Here is an 18,563-nt window from a genome sequence, read left to right on the forward strand (position 1 = left end):
TTCAAACAGGAACACATTTGGTCATATGGTTTCTCTGTCAGTGGCGGATTTTTGAAGGGTATAGGGAAAAACTAACAGAGCTGGTAACACCATCCGGAAATAAATGATAAGGAGGAGGCAAACGTTATAAAAAGCCTCATGAAAAATATAAGGTCGGTTCTTAAGCGTATTGGCTCAAGATGGGATTTGGGTTGCTAGGAAACCCTGGGCCCCGTTACCCTTCCTAAATGTCCGGCAGGAGGATTAACCAGGGCCCCGCGGCCGTTTTCATAAGGTGCGGTGCGGCGGCTGTTGGCTTCGGGGCGGCACTTCCCTTGGCCATCCTCGGGCGCTAATTCTGGGCACGTCGTGCTGGTCGCATGGAGAGGAGTTCCATGGTGAATCAGGAGTTCCCAGTTTGGAAAACCAGGGCTAAGAGGTTTCGGTTTTGCTTTGCTTTGTTTGGTCCCTACTGCCTGGGTGTGTGGTAAAGCCAGAGGGCCAGACCACGCAGCGTTTCCCAGACTTGCTCGTGGAACTTCGTGGGGCTGCTTCCCTGGGGCTCACCTTGGCAAGTGCTTCTGTAGGGGATAAATGTGCCATCTGCTCCCAGTGCCCACGGGTACTGCCGCTTCACACACGGAGCTGGGGTTGCTTGGTATTCCCAGCACCGGCTCTGTGTCTCCGGGCGGGCCTGCTTTCACACACTGCGCCGGAGAGCGCAGGGAGCGTGCGGTAGACGGGAGCTTCTTTTCGTTTTCTTGAGTAGGTAGTCGTTCAGGTTTCTGCTTCCAGGTGATCAAATCTTTAAAAATGGGTTTTGTGTTTATTATAGAAAAATTTAAAAATGCAGAAAATTATAAGGAGGAAAAACATAATCACGTGTAATACCACCCAGAGAGAAATACTGTTGACATTTTATATGGTTTTGTTTTGTTTTGTTTTGTTTCCTACTTTTCTCCCACTGGGATTATTCTGTATAGAGAGTTTTTTGTTTGGGGTGTGTGTGTGTTTTAACCTGAAGTTATACTCTGGGCATTTTCTTATTTTTATGTCCTTTTTTCTTTTTCATCATTTTTTTAAGTACCCAGTGTAGGGCTTGAACTCATGACCCTGAGGTCAAGACTTACGTGCTCCACCAACTGAGACAGCCAGGGGTCTCATTTTCTTATTTTTTATCAGAATATTATATGACTGTTTTTTTTGCTGTTGTTGTTTTGTTTTGCTTCGTTTTTAGCATTTTAATTGAGCGGGAGCACATGCAATCCCGGGACCCTGAGATCATGGCCAGAGCCGAAGGTAGACACTTAACTGACTGAGCCACCCAGGTCCCCATGACCGTGTGTTTAATGGCTGCTTGATACTTGATCATGTGGATATGTCCTAATTTATGTGACTATTCCCTTATTGGATATTAGGTGCTTTTTCTTTCTTTCTTTTCTTTTTTTTTTTGTAATCCTACTTTATATTGTGATTAACCTCTTTGAACATAAATCTGTTGATCATTTTTTCTTTTTTTTTTTAAGATTTTTATTTATTTATTTGACAGAGATCACAAGTAGGCAGAGAGGCAGGTAGAGAGAGAGGAGGAAGCAGGCTCCCCACAGAGAGCCTGATGTGGGGCTCAATCCCAGGACCCTGGGATCATGACCTGAGCTGAAGGCAGAGGCTTTAACCCACTGAGCCACCTAGGCACCCCAATCATTTTTTTAAGTTGATATTTTAAGTCTTAAGTAGGCAGTTTTGGTTTTTGTTTGCTTTTTTGTTTTTGTTTTTAGTTAGAACATCAAATTCCCTATAGGAGATAACATTGCTGGTCTTTTTTTGTTATGAAATTTAAGTAGAATAATTTCAGAGTAACTGATTCTTCTTCTTTTTTAAAATTTTTATTTATTTATTTATTTTAAAAGATTTTATTTATTTATTTGACAGAGATCACAAGTAGGCTGAGAGGCAGGCAGAGAGGGAGAGAGGAGGAAGCAGGCTCCCCGCTGAGCAGACAGTCCGATGTGGGACTCGATCCCAGGACCTTGGGATCATGACCGGAGCCGAAGGCAGAGGCTTTAACCCACTGAGCCACCCAGGTGCCCCAACTGATTCTTATTTGATCCCTTTCTCTTCTACCCCTGGACTAAAAAGAAAAAAAAATCCCACTATTAATATAGTATTTTCTCATACTGAAGAGAAGATGAATAATTTTAGTCACGTGAGAGTAAGTTTTATCCACTAAACTGAATTCTTGACTCAGGTGTTGGAAAGTTTATATCATGATGTATTTTAAGTGTTAAAGCAAAAATCGTACTACTTGTGATCTCTGCCTGTCAAATAAATAAATAAAATCTTTTTAAAAAAATAAAATAATAAAATAAAATTACAGTAGAAGCCATTAATTGACCTCCCTTCACTTAACCAGAGCGTCCCCGTTATGGCGTTCCCCTCCATCCGACATAGTGGTTGATGCCCCCCCTCCCCCCATGATCATGATCATCTGTCTGGACATCTCTGCTCCCACACTGCGGTTATGTACTTATTGAGAGTTGAGGACCTTTCTATTCTGGTTTTCTTTTCTTTCCTTTTTTTTTTTTTTTTTTTTTTAAGATTTTTTTTTTTTTACAGATCACAAGTAGGCAGAGAGGCAGGCAGAGAGAGAGAGGAGGAAGCAGGCTCCCCGCTGAGCAGAGAGCCCGATGCGGGGCTTGATCCCAGGACCCTGAGATCATGACCTGAGCCGAAGGCAGCGGCTTAACCCACTGAGCCACCCAGGCACCCCTCTATTCTGGTTTTCTTACAGTAATTAACTTAATTTCATTAAATACTGCGGTAACTGATGAGCCATAGATGAAAAGGTGAGGAGAGAAGGTGGAGTTGAGGGCTTTGAAGAGTTAACTGAGCGGGGCCCTAGTGACTTAGGACGGACCAGGCTGCACGGAATTCCAGGATTCTGCCCTTGTCTCCCATGGCCAGTGCTTAAACCCTCCACATCAAAGGGTGTGGTCTGGATGAAAAAGAACTTCTGGAACTGGAGCTAGAAGACCCTTTCTCTAGGAAAAGAGTTTTGCCTTGAATGAAGAAGTGGACAGATATATATCTTTAAAATTTTGTGTGTTTACTGATTTACGGCTTTAACCAAACCGCTCAGCTGACCAACAGCTAATTGGTTCTGATAATATGGACTGAGGTGCCTGGGGGGCTCAGTGGGTTAAAGCCTCTGCCTTCGGCTCAGGTCATGATCTCAGGGCCCTGGAATGGAGCCCTGTATTGGGCTGTCCACTCAGCAGGGAGCCTGCTTCCCTTTCTCTCTGCCTACTTGTGATCTCTCTCTGTCAAATAAATAAATACAATCTTGGGAAAGGAAATACGGACTGAGGGCTTCTCGATGGCTTCCCTGGCTCCCTAGCCGACATTGATTCGGTAGGACCAAGTGTGACAAGCCCCTTGCCTTTAGGAGACAGGGACAAAGGCAGTCAACATGTTGATTGGTTTGGGTGTTCCTGTCCTGCCTCTGTTCCTCCTTCTCCCCAGAGTACTCGGGAATTACAAGGTCACGATCCTAAGAAAGTAACATATTCTCACAGGTGACAAGTTATCAGAACTGGTCACACCTATTATATTTTTTTCTTGTTGACATCATTATCTATGTAAGTCCAGGAAGTAGGGAGGTCCCGAACCCCTGTGAATGTTAGGAAGTAAGTCTTCTAGGAAAACAAAAGCACCCTGGTATGTTGAACCTGCCAGAACTAGAAAGCTAATTCTTCTCTGGGACTAGTCCATTTATTTTCAGACCTAGCCTTTTGCATTTCTATGGTTAGTTGCACTCGAAGGCAGTGACATTCTAATTTTAAAGATGAGAGCCAGGTCCATATGGAAGGGATCATTCCTGTCTCTGTCTGGTTGCCTGCTACTTTCTGAGGGCAGCAAGTTTCATCTTATGGATTTTGATACCTTCAATCAAAAATAGCAACCTTTATTAATCTAGCACGCTTACTGTGTTGAGCAGGTTGTTTTGGTGGAACATTAGATAAGCAGCCAGTAAATTTTCTCTCCCAAGTAGGCTGTAGCCTTGGAGATGGTTTCACACAACCCACGAGGTGGTTGTATTTTAGGGAAGTTTCATAATGTTCTATAGTCCTTCCACTGTATTTTTGAGTTTTCAGATCTTTAATTTTGTTAACGTGTTAAATAGTCCAGCTCTCAGCTGTTAGGTTTTCTCATTTAATTTCGGATTGAATTAAGCTACATTTGCAGCACAGCTCTGAGGTCCTGTGGGCTTGGATTACGAGATCAAAAGCCTGAATGTACTTGGAAGACTGGAGAGCGAGGGCTTTGTCACTGGCAAGGGCTTCACTGAATGAACGGAAGATGAAGTTGGGCTTTCTAATAACCTAAGCTCTAACAGTAAAGCCTACACTCAAATTGCGTGTGATCTTGGTGATTTTACCCTGAGATTAATTGGTGAGCTAGATCAAGTTTAGTACAATAAAAGGAGAGATTAACCTGGCTGAGTACATGCCAGCCTTTTGGTCATCTGATCCATAAGCTTGCTGTGCGTAGTCTTTTTTTTTTTTTTTTTTTTAAAGATTTTATTTATTTATTTGACAGGGATCACAAGTAGGCAGAGATGCAGGTGGAGAGAGAGGGGGAAGCAGGGTCCCCACTGAGCAGAGAGCTCGATGTGGGGCCCGATCCCAGGACCCCGGGACCATGACCTGAGCTGAAGGCAGAGGCTTTAACCCACTGAGCCACCCGGGCGCCCCTGTGTGTCGTCTTAATGCAACTGAACGTTTTCTACTGGCAGGAAGTACAAAAGCTAAGTTTTGTTTTTCCCCTCATCTTTATATTATGGATAGCTTTCAATTTAATTTTATCTGGAGAGGAAAATACAAAAATGAAAATGAATTTCCCACCATTTCTTTGAGAGGGGCTGGTCCAGACTGGGGGTAGCACATGTACACACAGGTCTGAGAGCCCTTGTTCTACTCGAGAGCAGGGCAGCTGTCCAGCCGCTGGGGACCCAGCTGAGTGTCTCCCACCGGTAGTGCAGTTCGAGCGTCAGGAGGATCACTGGCTGCAATTAACTGAAACCTGTAAAATATACAAACCTATTACTTAATAAAGGTGCTCCCCAGAAAGCTTATTATTATTATCAGAGGTTACTTCATCATTAACTCAGGCTTCTCAAAGTTGCTTTCAGGCTGGGGGGAGGTTGCAGTGGAAATAAGCAGTCGTCCTGCTTTTCCTGTTTAAACGATTTCAGGTCAGCCGGACGAGGCAGAAGCTCCTTAGATGAGGGCTCGAAGCAGCACATGCAGAAGTTGAGATCAGAGAGTTATTGTTAACTTTTGTGTGATTATGGCAGTATTGTTATAAAGTCCTTCCGTATTAAAGATACACACTGAAGTTAGGGTGAAATGATAAGATGCCTGAAATTTGCTTTAAAATACTTGAGGAGGGACGCCTGGGTGGCTCAGTTGGTTAAGCAGCTGCCTTCGGCTCAGGTCATGATCCCAGGGTTCTGGGATCGAGTCCCGCATCGGGCTCCTTGCTCGGCAGGGAGCCTGCTTCTCCCTCTGCCTCTGCCTGCCTCTCTGTTTGCCTGTGCTTGCTCGCTCTCTCTCCCTCTGTCTCTGACAAATAAATAAATAAAATCTTTAAAAAATAAAGAAATAAAATAAAATACTTGAGGAAAAAAGTAGTGGGGTGCCTGGTGGCTCAGGTCATGATCCCGGGGTCCTAGGATCGAGTTCCCCATCGGGCTCCTTGCTCAGCGGGGAGCCCGCTTCTCCCTCTCCCTTTGCTGCTCTCCCTACTTGTGCTGTCTCTCTCTGGCAAATAAGTAAATAAAATCTTTAAAAAAGGGGGGGCGCGCCTGGGTAGCTCAGTGGGGTAAAGCCTCTGCCTTCGACTCAGGTCATGATCCCAGGGTCCAGGGATCAAGCCCCGCATCGGGCTCTCTGCTCAGCAGGAAGCCTGCTTACTCCTCTCTCTCTGCCTGCCTCTCTGCCTACTCGTGATCTCTGTCAAATAAATAAATAAAATCTTTATTAAAAAAAAAAAAGTGGGGAGTACCTCAATGAAGCAGGGCGGGCACATGTCAGTAACTGTCAAACCCGGGACGAGGTACAGAGATTCGTTAACAGTCCTCTCTCTACTTTCCCTTCGTGTTTGAAAATATCCTCAATAAAAAGGTAAGTAAAAGATAGAAATTCAGATGAGTGAACCCTAGAACTTGAAAATAGGGAAATGAGAGTAGATCTGCTCTGTGCGTGGCTGGTAGATGCGGTCCATAATCCGCAGAAAAGGTCCCTGGGGGAGTGTCCGACACTGCACCTCGTGACTCTGCTTACTCACCGGCATGCCAGACTCTGTCGCTCTCTCAAACCTCCCTGAGACTGTATTTCTTTCCTGGGTAAAACTCCTTTGCTGAGGGGCTTAAATGCATGAAGAGAAGGTGGCAGAATGCCAGGCATGCAGTAGGTGCTCAATAAATGTTAGCAAACGCTGTTGAAACATGAAGTTTTCACATCACCAGTAACATAAGTCTTTGAGTTCGTATCTATTTGGACTTTTGTTGTTGTTCTTTTCTCTTTTGAGCCATTTATTTGAAGAGTAAATGCAGTCCGTGTTCAGGGCGGCAGTGCGCGAGTCTGGCGCCCCCTGGAGGTGGGCAGCATGATGCTCAGGGCCCGCCTGCACTCAGGGTCAGGACAGACTGTTCTGGTTACTGGCTCCCCAGAACCCGCAGCAGGTGCTTCATTGGTATTTCCTGATGAATGAACGCATGAGCCCACACACCCCATGCACCACTATGCTGGAGCGTCTTGTGGCTGTTACAAGCCGTACCTGAGGTCCTGAAACTTGCGAGCGTTTTAAAACTACAGTCCTGTGGTGCCCTCGCCCGCCCGTTCCCACCTGCTTTCCTGGCTGGGGAGGACTGAGTTTCCACTGTGGAGGCTGGCGCTGTGTGAAGCCGGCTGCCGGCTGAGGTGTCCCTGCGTGTGTTCCGTGTCGCCGGTTTCTCTGCAGTGATGGGCAGTCATGCTTCAGAGCAGTCGCCGTCATCCTGAGTCTACAGTTCACTGCCAAACCACGGTACACTGTGGAAGCGTCTGGTTTGGGAAACCTCCACAGATCTCAGACTCCCGACCCAGCGCCAGCTGGCAGGGCACAGGCTGCTTCTGTCCCTGTGCCTCGCATCGGTGACCGATGCGCGTGTCACCCAGAGGGCAGTTGATAAGGTCTCTTCCACACCAGCTTTATTTCTGAGTACACTTCCCCAGCCCAGATTCGGACAGAACGGCATGCGTGTGAGGTAGCACGTGTGGGATGCGAGACCTTCCTGGATCCACGTGAGCATCTCCAGAGACAAAGGGGTCTTCACGTTTCTGCCTGGACGAGCATGTCTAAATTACCTCGTTTTCTTTTTCTTTCTTTCTTTTTTCTTAAAGATTTTATTTATGTATTTGACAGAGAGAGACACAGAGAGAGAGGGAACACAAGCAGGGGGAGTGGGAGAGGGAGAGGCAGGCTTTCCACCGACCACCGAGCAGGGAGCCCGATGCAGGACTCGATCCCAGGACACTGGGATCACGACCTGAGCCGAAGGCAGCTGCCTAATGACTGAGTCACCAGGTGTCCTGTTTTCTTTTTCTGAAATGTGTGTGTGTGTGTGCGCGCATGTGTGTGTGTGTGCGTGGTCGATGGTCCTTTGTTGCTGAAGCACCGCTGCCCTGTAACGTCGTCAGGTTCAGGCGGGCCGCGTGTGCAGATGGTTCAGCCACCAGGATCAGCGTGGTCCCCAGCTGTCCCCTTCCCCCGTTGTTACAGTATCACTGTGTTCCCTCTGCTGTACTCTCCGCCTCCAACACAAATGTGGAACTCAGGTTTGTATCTCTTAATCCCCTTCACCTGTGTCACCTTTTTTTTTTTTTTTTTTAAATTTGAAATAGCTTATTTTTCTAGAGCCTCTGCTCTTCTGGTTCTAGTACTAACAGGTTGTTTTTAAAAAACAACTTTCTTCCTGTAAACTCATGCATGCTTGTAGTGAATTAGGTACCATGTACAAGGAAAACTAGGAAAGTTTAAAAGAAAATCGTTGGGAGGTTGCTGTTGTTAACTTGGCGTGGACATCGGTGCAGACCGCTCGTGGAGGGAGAGGCAGGAAGGAGAGAACTGGGGTGCTGCCCCGCAGGCTACTGTCTTGCATCTCGTTTTTCTGGGATTAGGAGCAGAAAAAGAAACTGAAGTGGAGTCCGTGATTGAAACCGTGTCCTTACCACAGTGGGGCTGCTTCCTGAAAGGGTTTCTCTGTGGTTGAGAAAAAGGCTCATGAGAACCATGGAGAGGTCGGCGGCACGGTTTTCTGTCCCCGGGGTCTGGTGGCCCTGTGACCGGCCTCCTGCACCGTGGTGACCCCTGCAGGCGTTCTCTGGGTCATGGCCCGGATCCAGTCAGGCGCCCAGGCTGGGCTCTTATGGGAAGTGCGGGGCTGGGCTGGGTGTCGCCCACAGTGGCTGTCTGGCTGTCGCTGGGCCTTGCTGAGTGTGCTTGCGCCTCCCCACGGAGAGGTCGCCTTTGCTTTGCAAATGATGGAACAAGACTGGCTGTTTCCTCCCCATTTCTAATCTGAGCAGCAGAAAGGAGTGTTACAGAGGAAAGAGTGTTTCTGCATGAATGCAGTGTCCCGGGCGTGTTCTGAGGCTCTCGGGGCTGGGCTGGCTTTAGCGGAGGCTTCTAAGCTGTCCTGGCCTTGTCCCTTGGAGAGAGCCATGGGTGTGCTCTGAGTGGCCACTCAGAACTTAATGGTATTTACTGACGTAAAAATATCTGAACACCCAAAGGCTATAAACAAATGACGGCCTGTGACGGGTGTCACTTGTCCTTTGATTTGGCCCTTGCTGGCTGGCGGCTTACACCAGCCTTTATGCGTCCTGTGCAAGCAGAGCGCCCTTCGATCCTAGCCACGCAGCTTGGGGCTGCTATCTTCTAGGACTTGCTAACACACGGGAGATGTGCTTTTGGCCTGTTCTAAGACACTGCGAGAATAAGATTTCTTTGTAGCTGTGTTATACACGGAGACCAGAGCAGTGTGTGTAGCTGGACCCAGGCCTGGGCCTTCTGGAGGATTCGGCTGACTGGGGGTGGGTCTGAGCCAGCCACCACCCCTTCCCCTCCGGTGGTTCTCAGGCCCGGCCGCCACGGGGGAGCACTGCGCAAGAGCAGTCCTTTACTGTGTGCTGGAGGCAGGCGCTTTGGGATGCCAGCGCCTTTCCATGGTCCCTGCAGAGATCTTTGCTCACAGCCATGCCTCTGCTGAAGATGGAAACCCTGCTTCCAGAATTCACCTCAGATCCAGAGTGAGAACCGCCCCCCCAGCCTCGGTCTCAAGGACTTGACCGGGGGGGCCTGTCTGCATCAAGGGTTTGGGGCATTGGGTGCTTGTCCTACACAGCTTTGTGCCCCCTTCTACGGGATATGATCCATCTTATTTGCGGGACCTGGCCTCCAGTGATCGGCTTCGGGGGTAGGGAAGGATCTCAGTCAGCAGAGCTCTACGGTGGGACTCCTGGGAGGTGCTTGGCACACCGAGCCCCTGCCTGTGTTAGCATTCGGTGGGGGGAGACCGTGAGCGGGGACACACATTTCCTGTTTGCTGATTGTCGCCAGGGGCAGTGACGACATGGGCGCGGGGCCCCGTGAGAAGGAGCCCGTGGGACGAGCAGACCTGAGCTCCGGAGGCGGTGGAGGGAAGGGCTGGTGGGCAGGTGGGGACCAGGTCCCCCGCACCCCAGCGGTGAGGGCGTGCCAAGGTCCGTTCCGTTTAACCGGGCTGAGGTCGCTGAGGTCCGTTCCGGTTGTGACGACGGAGTCCCTGGGCCTGTAGGAGCGGCGTCTTCCTCTCAGCGCTCTGCGCCTCCTTCGGCTTGGCGAGTAGCCGTTGCCCAGCCAGCGTTTATTGAACGAAGGCTGAAGATCAAGTCCGAATGCCCAGTGCCGGCGGCTGGGGCCTGGCTGGGGCCCTGAAGACTTGTCTCTTCTCAGCCGTCAGACGAGTCTGGCGTGCCGGCGCGGCCGTGGGGGGTGGCCTGTAGAGAGACGCAGCGGCTTCTTGATTTATAATTTAAATTTTGAGGTAGTTGTAGATTCACAAGCGATTGTAAGGAACTACAGTGATCCCGTGTGTCACAGCCTCACAGCCGTGGCATTGACTCTGTCCGGATCCAGGAGGGCGGATCCCGTGCCCGTGAGCCTTCTTCCTGAGGTCCTTGCCCGACCACTCAGCTGTCTCCATTCCTGCCGCTGCCCCTTCAGGAGTGTGGTGGACACCGGCTCCTCGAGCGTGTGAGCCCCGGGCTGGCTTTCTGCCCTCAGCCTGGTTCCCTGGAGTGTCCTGCAGGTTGCCACGTGTGTCAGGCTTCCTTCTTTAGGACTGAGCGGTGTTCCGTGGCGTGGATGGGGCGCGCTTGGTTCGGCCGGCCGGCCCCTGGTGGACGATGGCTGCGTGGCTTCGGGGTTTGGGCTGTCACAAATGAAGCTTTGTTGAACATTTGCGCACAGGGTTTTGTGTAAACACAAGTTTTCATTTCCCCAGGGGTAAATGCCCAGGAGTACAGTTTCTGGATCGCATGGTAGTTACATGTTTAGTTGTTTTTTTTTTTTTTTTTTAAAGATTTTATTTAATTGACAGAGAGAGGTGGGGATGCAGGCTCCCTGCTTAGCAGAGAGCCCGATACGGGGCTTGATCCCAGGACCCTGAGATCATGACCTGAGCTGAAGGCAGAGGCTTAACCCACTGAGCCACCCAGGCGCCCCTTCATGTTTAGTTTTAAAAGCAGTTGCTGAGCTGTGCTCTTGAGTGGACTAGACAAAGGTTTATGTTTGTTTGTTCTTTCAGCTGGCTACAATAGAAGGAAAGCCTCTCGTGCAGCGGCTCCCAGAACTCTGCACTACACGAGGGCCCCAGACTCTCCCTGCCGGCTAGAAGCAGCAGGAGAGGGTGTTTCTGCTGCACTCACGTTGTAGCGTTGAGCTAGAGGCTCAAGTTTCTGTGGGAATTTAAATCCCGTTTTAAGGCAAGCCGAATTTTTAGGGCCCTGGCCCAGCTCGTGGGTGTGGAAGGTACCCCGTGTCTGCTGTGGGGACCGGGGGCCAGGGTGCCTGTGCAATGGGTGCGCGGGGGCAGACCGCTTCGGGAGCAGGGCTGGCCCCCTGGGTGGGCTTGGCCGGAGCAGGAGGCCGCACAGTGGGAAATCTGCACCCAGACTGTCCGGAGGAAGGAAGTCGGCGAAAACAGCCTGGGTGCGGCGGCAGCAGATCTCCAGGGGGAAACGAGGTGGCGGCTTCGGGCTGCTGGGAAGCTCCGAGCACAGCGCGCAGGACGGTACCCCGTGGAGACCTCAGACCCGCGTGGTACGGCTGCCAGGGCAGGCCGTGGTGGTGGAGGCTGGTCGCCAGCCAGCACGGGTGGCGGCCCCTGTGTTTGGGGTTTTCTTTAAGCATAGCTTTGCTGAGTTTTATTAGGAATGCTTCACCTTGTCTCAGACCCGTCCGCTTCCCCTCACCCTTGTGGTCTGGGGCGCCACGGCTTCCTCCCAAGTCACACGGGACAGGCAGATCAGCCCCAGCCTTGGATCTGGAGCCGGGAGGACTCCCGCTGTCCTCCGAGTCGAGGAGGAGCCAGAGGTGGGCGTGGGAGAGCGAGCAGGGTCCCTGTAAGCGGAATTCATTCCTGGGGGCGTCAGGCTTTCGTGTTTGATCTCTAAGCCTGATGACTGAGCCTGGATTGACATCATGCCAGCTGGTTCTCTGCTGTTAAACGTGATTCCCTAACTTCCCGTGGAGCCGCAGAAACGGGTTTGGAACCGATCTAGCCCTGAATGCGCACAGCTGTTGAGCTCTGCTAGCGCAGGGAGGAGGAAGGCGTCCCAGCCCCCGCGCGCTAGTGAAGCAGAGAGCCTGTGCAAGTCACACGGCCGCCCGTCCGCAAGCTGTCGGAACGGAAGTGGCTTTGCACTTAACAGGGAGCTGGGTCCACCCTGGAAACCCAGAGGGGCTGGAGTCTGGGCCGGGAGTGGCCTGCATATGGTCTCAGGGTCTCGGCCGGGGACGAGGCCAAGGGAGGCAGATGTGGCAGCTGTGTGGGGGGTGGGGGTGGGTGTCAGGAGCCCCGGGGGACGCGTCAGTGAGCTGACACTCGTTGGTTCTCATCGTGCCGTGTTCCTTGCAGACGCAGAATGTTCAGCTCAACAAAGAAATGACGCTCGCCAGCAACCGGAGCCTGGCAGAAGGAAACCTCCTGTACCAGCCCCAGCTCGACGCCCTGAAAGCACGTTTGACCCAAAAATACCAGGAACTCCAGGTTCTCTTTGAAGCCTATCAGATAAAGAAGACCAAATTAGGTAACTTTTCCAGGGTGATCCTTGCAAGAATAAAGAGTGGAGGGAAAGGCACGTTTGCAAGCTGTTGGGCTGCCGGGAGGGCGGCGCTCCTGTGGGAAAGTTTCAGATGGAGACCCTGGCTCGTGCCACAGAGAAAGCGGACTTACAGAATCATTCTGCCTGTTTAGAGAAGAGACTGAGCCACTTTTCAGACAAAATTTCACCTTGTCCAAACAGCCCAGAGAAGTCATGTTCTGAATCATGCTGTTTACCAGATGTCTCTCCTGTGGGCCAGGCCCTCAGGGTTAGTGTTCAGATGTGCTCCTCGTGGGGACATTTCATCTTAATGTCACACTTAGATTTACGGTCATCACGGAGCTGTAGGAACAGAGTATGGGGTCGTGCGTGCTCTGCATGGCTTTCCGGGACGCGGCAGGAAGGGAGGGGTACAAGCCCGCCCTTCAGGGAGGCGGACGGGAGGCCTGGGACCGGGTCGCCCTCAGTGTCTGTGCCACCCCAGTGCAAGCTCGGAGGCAGGCCCGACAGAGGGGTTCTTTCCTGGCTCGGAGGACGTACGTTGTGATGTAATTGGTAAAAAGCACCTTGGGAAAAGTTGTTTGGCAGAACCTACCTGAAGGAACCCTGTGCTCACTCTGACCCAGCCAGTCAGGCCCGGGTGTGCCGCCGGCAGAGACGGACGGGCCCAAGGGTGCTCCTGGTAACTTTGCTGGTAAAGCTGAGTGTGGAAAGCGCCTACATGTCTGTGTGCAGAAGGCTGGGTCTGTGAGTTCTGGTCTCCTCACAGTGGACATTGAAGGAGGCGAGGGGGTCTCAGGTCTACGGTGTGGGGGGGAAGGAACCAGCACAGAGCTCGCCCTGCGATGTGTTCCCGTGAGCCTCCCAGCCAGGCAGGACCGGGCGTCGGGGCTGCCTCGGGGGCAGTCTCTGCGAGCCGGCCTGGGGAGCCTTTGTGCGTGTTCTGTATCCTGACCTGGGTGGTGGTGCTTGGGGTTTATACTGTCAAGAAAACTGAGGTCCTGGGCTTAAATTCCTCCTGCTCGATATAAGTTACCACTCAGAAATGATTACAGCCAAGATCTGTGTGGGGCGGTTCCTGTCCCCTCACATGTTGGGTGACAAGCCTCTGTAGGGCCAGTGACATGGGGTGTGGGATGCGTGGCGCAGCCCCGAGTCTGTCCCGTTTTGTCCTGTGTGCTCCTTCCTCCTGGATTTTAAGGCCTTGCTTCCTAGAAAGCCGGCTGCTACCTTCCCAGTTAAAGCGCGCCCCTCTTTGAGAGGAGGGGGGCGCGGAGTCTGGGGGCTGCGGCCCGGCCACCCCCTCCTCTCATCATGCCTCTTGCTTCTTCCAGACCAGCAGTCTAGCCGCGCTTCCCTGGAGACGCTGCTGGCGCTCCTGCAGGCCGAAGGGGCCAAGATTGAGGAAGACACCGAGGTAAAGCCGCCAGCGTGGGCGGGGGGGGGGGGGACGGGGGGGGGCGGGGGGGGGGGGGCGGGCGGGCGGGGGGGGACCCGCCGGGGGGGGGGGGGGGGGGCGGGGGGCGGGGGGGGGCGGAGGGGGGGGGCGCCCAGAGCACAGTTGCCAGGGTCTGGGCCACTTTGGGAGCTTATGGGCGGCCCGTTGCTCCGCAGCAAGGGGGCGGTAGTGGGTCCGGTGCGCCAGCGGCGGGTGCACACCGTCCTGTGAGTCCCGCTGGCCGGGCCGGTGGCCAAGGACCGTGGGCTCCGATCCGTGGGTGCGGCCGTGGAGCACTCAAGGTTAGAGCCTCACTAAGGGATACGGCCTGAGTCAGGGTCAATCGTTGCACAATCCTAGCAAGCTGAGGTGGGCGGCACGTTGCCAGGTTCGGCCGCGTGGTCGAGTTCACCGCTGGGCTTGGGTGGGGGCCCTGGTGGGCACGAGCCTGCCTTTGGTCCCCTGAGCCTGTAGGGGCCGTGTCTGTGAGGCTGCAGCCGGCGGGAGGAAGGAACCGGCTCCGGCTGGCTCGGTGAGAGCGTGGGAAGCGGGTAGGCTGGTTTCCTGTGCGCCTCGAAGCCCAGCAGCTCGGGGCTGAGCCCGCTTCCTCTAAGGCTGGCTCCCCCTCGGGCCTGCCGCCGTGTGCAGCTCGTGGGGCGAGGCCGGTGGCCTGGACCAGCCGCCTCTTTCCCCTTCTCTCTTCAGGGGGCTGGGGGCCGCCTCTGAGGCCCGGGGTCTGCGGCGGGTGGGACCCGTGGGCGGCCGGGTGGGACCCGTGGGCGGCCGGGTGGGAGGAGCTGGGGCCGCCTCTGCCCGGGCCGTGAAGGGAGCCTCCTTCCCTGGGGGCCGACCTATCCCTGTAATCCGTTCTCCTGCCGCTCTCAGAACATGGCGGAGAAGTTTCTGGACGGAGAGCTTCCTCTGGACTCCTTCATCGATGTCTATCAGAGCCAGCGGAAACTGGCCCACACGCGGAGAGTGAAAATCGAGAAGCTCCAGGAGCTGGTGCTGAAGGGGCAGAGACTTCCGCAGGCCTCTGTGCCGGCCCCGCTGCTGCCCAGGGTGCCGGTGCCGGAGCCGGTGCCCGCCGCCCCCCTGCCCTACCCTACCTCAGAGGCCAGCGGGCCTCCCTCCATGCTACCTCGGCGCATCCCCCCGCCTCCGCCTCCGGTGCCTGCAGGACGCTTGGCCACGCCATTTACCGCCGCCATGGGCTCAGGACAGGCGCTCCCGTACCCGGGGTCCCCGTGCCCGCCCCTGCCCCCCCGTGTGGGCCTGCCCCCCCAGCAAGGATTCTCCGCGCAGTTCGTGTCTCCGTACCCGCCCGCTCTCCCCCAGAGACCCCCACCGCGGCTGCCGCCACACCAGCCCGGCTTCATCCTCCAGTGAGCCTCCCCCGTCCTGCCTGGGAGGCCGCACCTGCCGCCGGGCCTCTGCACGCACAGGCGGTGAGGACTAGGGTGCCGGTGCCCTGGGCCAGCGCACCCCTTTGATTCTAGAACTAGTAGGTCAGCGGTAAGTAGCCATAGGACCTGGTTTGGTACCGGAGGTGGTGTGTGCAGGGCGTCCCCCGCGGTCGCGTGGGTTTGTTTTCGGTATGATTTCTAAGTCTCGAGCGTTGATGGACTTTGTCTGGGGAAGAGCGCTCTCCCTCCCCACCTGGAACCGGGTCCTCCCCTCGTGGGTTCATTTAATGAGCATGTTCCATCGTTTCTGCTTTGTTTGCGAAAAGACTGGGCCACGCGGGCTCGCCCACCGCACGCGGCTGTCCCTGGTCAGGGTGGGCCAGGTGGGCCGCCCGGAAGGTGCTTACTGAATCTGGGGGGCAGCGGTGGCCAGTGCCCCCTCCCCCAAACCCGGATGCTTTGAAGCCCCGTGCGGCGTCGGCGCTGGGCCCACAGCCAGGGCGACTGGCAGCTGGGCCGGAGTTGAAGGGTCTGAGCTGGGCCTTGCACAGCGATGAGCCCTGCTCCCCCCTCCTCCGCCGCGGCCCCCCCTGACTGTTTCTACAGAGAAATACCCCCCCCAGTATTTTTACTTTGTCTAATTTTCCTGTTTTATATTGGCAAAGAAAACTTTTTGGACACAAGACCATTCAGGGAAACTTTATAAAAATGCACATATTCTTTTGAGCAGAGTGAAGTACAGAAGTGAATGCCATTTCCTTTTTTTACAAGCAGTGTATGGTCTCCTGTGGGTGCCTGTGCTGTGCCTTAGTTTCCCCCTGGTGCCAGTGAGGGGCCGGCTCGGCTCCCCTGCAGGCCCCCAGCTGGGCGGGTGGAGGGGCAGCTCCCACGAGCGACTTTGTTCCCCGAGAGGCTTGGTCGGGGTGCTGCTGGCAGAAGCGGCCTGCCCCACCATGGACCAGGATCCTCGTAGCCGGTCTCTTCCTCGGCGGGGGCCTCCGGGCAGGAGGGGGGACAGAGGGACCCCAGCAGCTCTCCGCTGCGCCCAGATCATCGGATGGTGCCAACAGACTCACGCTCTGCCACACCCCGCGCTCTTCCCGGCCCTTTGGGGTCTCACCGGCCCAGGTAGCGGAACGGCGGCAGAGCTCCACAGGGTCTGTCCCAGCAGGCCGGGGGTGAGGCCACCACGCTTTGGCTTCAGTGCCCCTGGGCAGGGACACCCCTGTACTGTTGCTGAAATGCCCCAGGGGCTGGCTTACTGCCCTGCCAAGTGAGCTCGGTGTGGATGTGGGGACAGCGCTGCCAGGGCCGGGGCTGTAAAGCTGGAGGAGCCTTCGTAATAAACGGAATGAGCTATGGGCTTGTCCTGTATTTGGTTCTAGACGCTCCGTGATCAGTTCCGAGAGGGAGGTGGACTTGCGTCAAAGTGTCTGCCTGGACTGGGGGCCCTAGCACTCGTGGAGCGTTTTGTGCTGCTGCCCGCTCCCCCCAGCCCGGAGTAAAGGGCAGAATGGGGGGAGAGCGGGTCCACAGGGTCCCCACTCTGCCCTGGGCCTCTGGGCTCAGTCTCTCAGGCCCTGTCCTGCGGATCACCAGCACAGACGGCACTGCTCAGGGAGACTCAGGCCCTTGACTGCTTGTTTCAAATGACAGAATTGAATGGGGGACCTTTTGTTCTGGAGCCCAGAGCCCCCCGCAAGGTCCCAGATGGAGGTAGGTGCTGCTTCCCTCTTGAGGCTGGGAGGGGGACCCTGCCTCCAGGGCTACACCCCGCCAGCCCCTCAGTGCCCCCCCCCCCGTCCCCCTGGGAGGGACTTTCCTCACTGTGTGCCCCGGAACAGGAGCGCCAGGCTCAGCTTCCCTGCCGCCGCCGCCTCCAGGGGGGCTGCCAGCCCCTGCCCCTCTGTGCTCCAGGAGGACATGCGAGGGACACCGCTGGGGTGGTCCTGGGAGGAAGAAGGCGGCTCTGCCTGAGGAATCTGTTTGCTCTTTTGAGTATTTGGGTCTGACAGTTGCTCTTTCCCTGGTGGCTGCTTAGGAAGCTTCGAGCTCGATTTGTAGCCTTCTGCGGGGGGCACTCGCTAGGTGGGACCGTGCGCTCCGTGGCTTCTCACCAGCCCAGCGTTGTCTGATCCTGGCCTCCCCACTCCGGGCCCCTGTGTTTGGGAGGAGGGGGGGGCACGGTGGGGAGCTGCAGCGTGCAGAGGTCTGGCCCCAGGGCTTCCAGTGGCAGGTTCGCTTTGAGTCGGGCTAGCAGTTCTCCGGATTGAGCGAGTGTAGTCCACGCGGGGCTGTTTGCGCGGTGTGTATGTGGCGGAGCCGGGCCTCTTGCATTGACGTCGTTCTGAAGCACTTTTCCCTTACAAATGAGAACCAGGCTCCGGCCCCATCGTTCTGTTCAGGGAGTTGCAGAGCACTTCGATAGCCCCACCCCGACCTCCCAACCAGCCTGGAGCGAGGCAGGGTCCCACTTCACCCCATGGGAAAGCCAGGCCCAGGGAGTGGGGCTCTTGTCTCTCTAGCCTGCACGGTGGCGCTTCCACAAGTGCTGGGGCCCGCGGGGCAAGGGGGCGCTCGCTGTGCGGGCAGCGCACCGAGGCCGGGAGCCGTCAGCAGCCCCAGGGAAAGCGCGGCCGCACAGCCAGCTGTGCTCTTGGGAGCCCGGAGGCCGGGGAGGTTCTCGGAGGGGAGGCTGGGTGTGGCTGCACCAGTCAAGCCTGACCAATGAGGAGTCGGGGTCACCGCCACTGCCCCAGCCGGGGGACATTCTTAACTGCTGGGACCCCGTGGTCACTCCTCCCCTTCACAAAACAGCATGGTTTCGGAGCGTGCTGGCGGAGCGGGGAGGCCGGGGCGGAAAGCCCCGAGCCAACGACTCACCACACTGGCGTCCGTCCCAGGACCTCAAGTCCCAAACCTCCCAGGACGCAGGCCAGGGCACTTCTTGGCAGAACCAGAAGCAGCTCTTCCGTGGTTCCAAGCGCTCTGTCCCCTGCAGAAGCTAAGTGGTCTCCCAACCCGTGTCCCACGTTCTGGCTCCGGAGAAACGCACAGCCCAGGCGCGGCCCCTCACTGGAGGGCGGTGGCAGCGGTCCACGTGCGTTTTACTGCCCATCGGCCTCTTCCAACAAGGAAATACTAAAGGCAAAGCAGAAAAGCTGGGCCTTGTGCCCCCCTCCAGAACATGGCTGGGATTGGACCGCCGGGAGGCAGGGAGACAGGGAAGCTTCTGGGGCCCACGGTGCTGGTCCTTTTCTCTCAGCACTTCCCTGGAGTCGGGGTGGGGACTCAAAGAACACACGTTACAAATCCTCCAAGTGGGACTGC

General features: G+C 55.1%; 1 protein-coding gene across 2 annotated transcripts in view; it reads left to right on the forward strand.

Moving 5' to 3' along the window:
* Window positions 1-16,607, forward strand: part of VPS37B (VPS37B subunit of ESCRT-I) — a 29,318-nt gene extending 12,711 nt beyond the window's left edge. For both annotated transcript variants that reach the window (XM_059408314.1, XM_059408315.1), the window contains exons 2-4: window positions 12,203-12,374; window positions 13,724-13,806; window positions 14,713-16,607. In XM_059408314.1, coding sequence (XP_059264297.1) covers window positions 12,203-12,374; window positions 13,724-13,806; window positions 14,713-15,216 — 759 coding nt within the window. In that variant the 3' untranslated portion in view covers window positions 15,217-16,607. The remainder of the gene's footprint in view (window positions 1-12,202; window positions 12,375-13,723; window positions 13,807-14,712) is intronic.
* Window positions 16,608-18,563: the final 1,956 nt, after the last annotated feature.

The sequence above is a fragment of the Mustela nigripes genome, chromosome 8, assembly GCF_022355385.1.
Source record: "Mustela nigripes isolate SB6536 chromosome 8, MUSNIG.SB6536, whole genome shotgun sequence".
NCBI lineage: Eukaryota > Metazoa > Chordata > Mammalia > Carnivora > Mustelidae > Mustela > Mustela nigripes.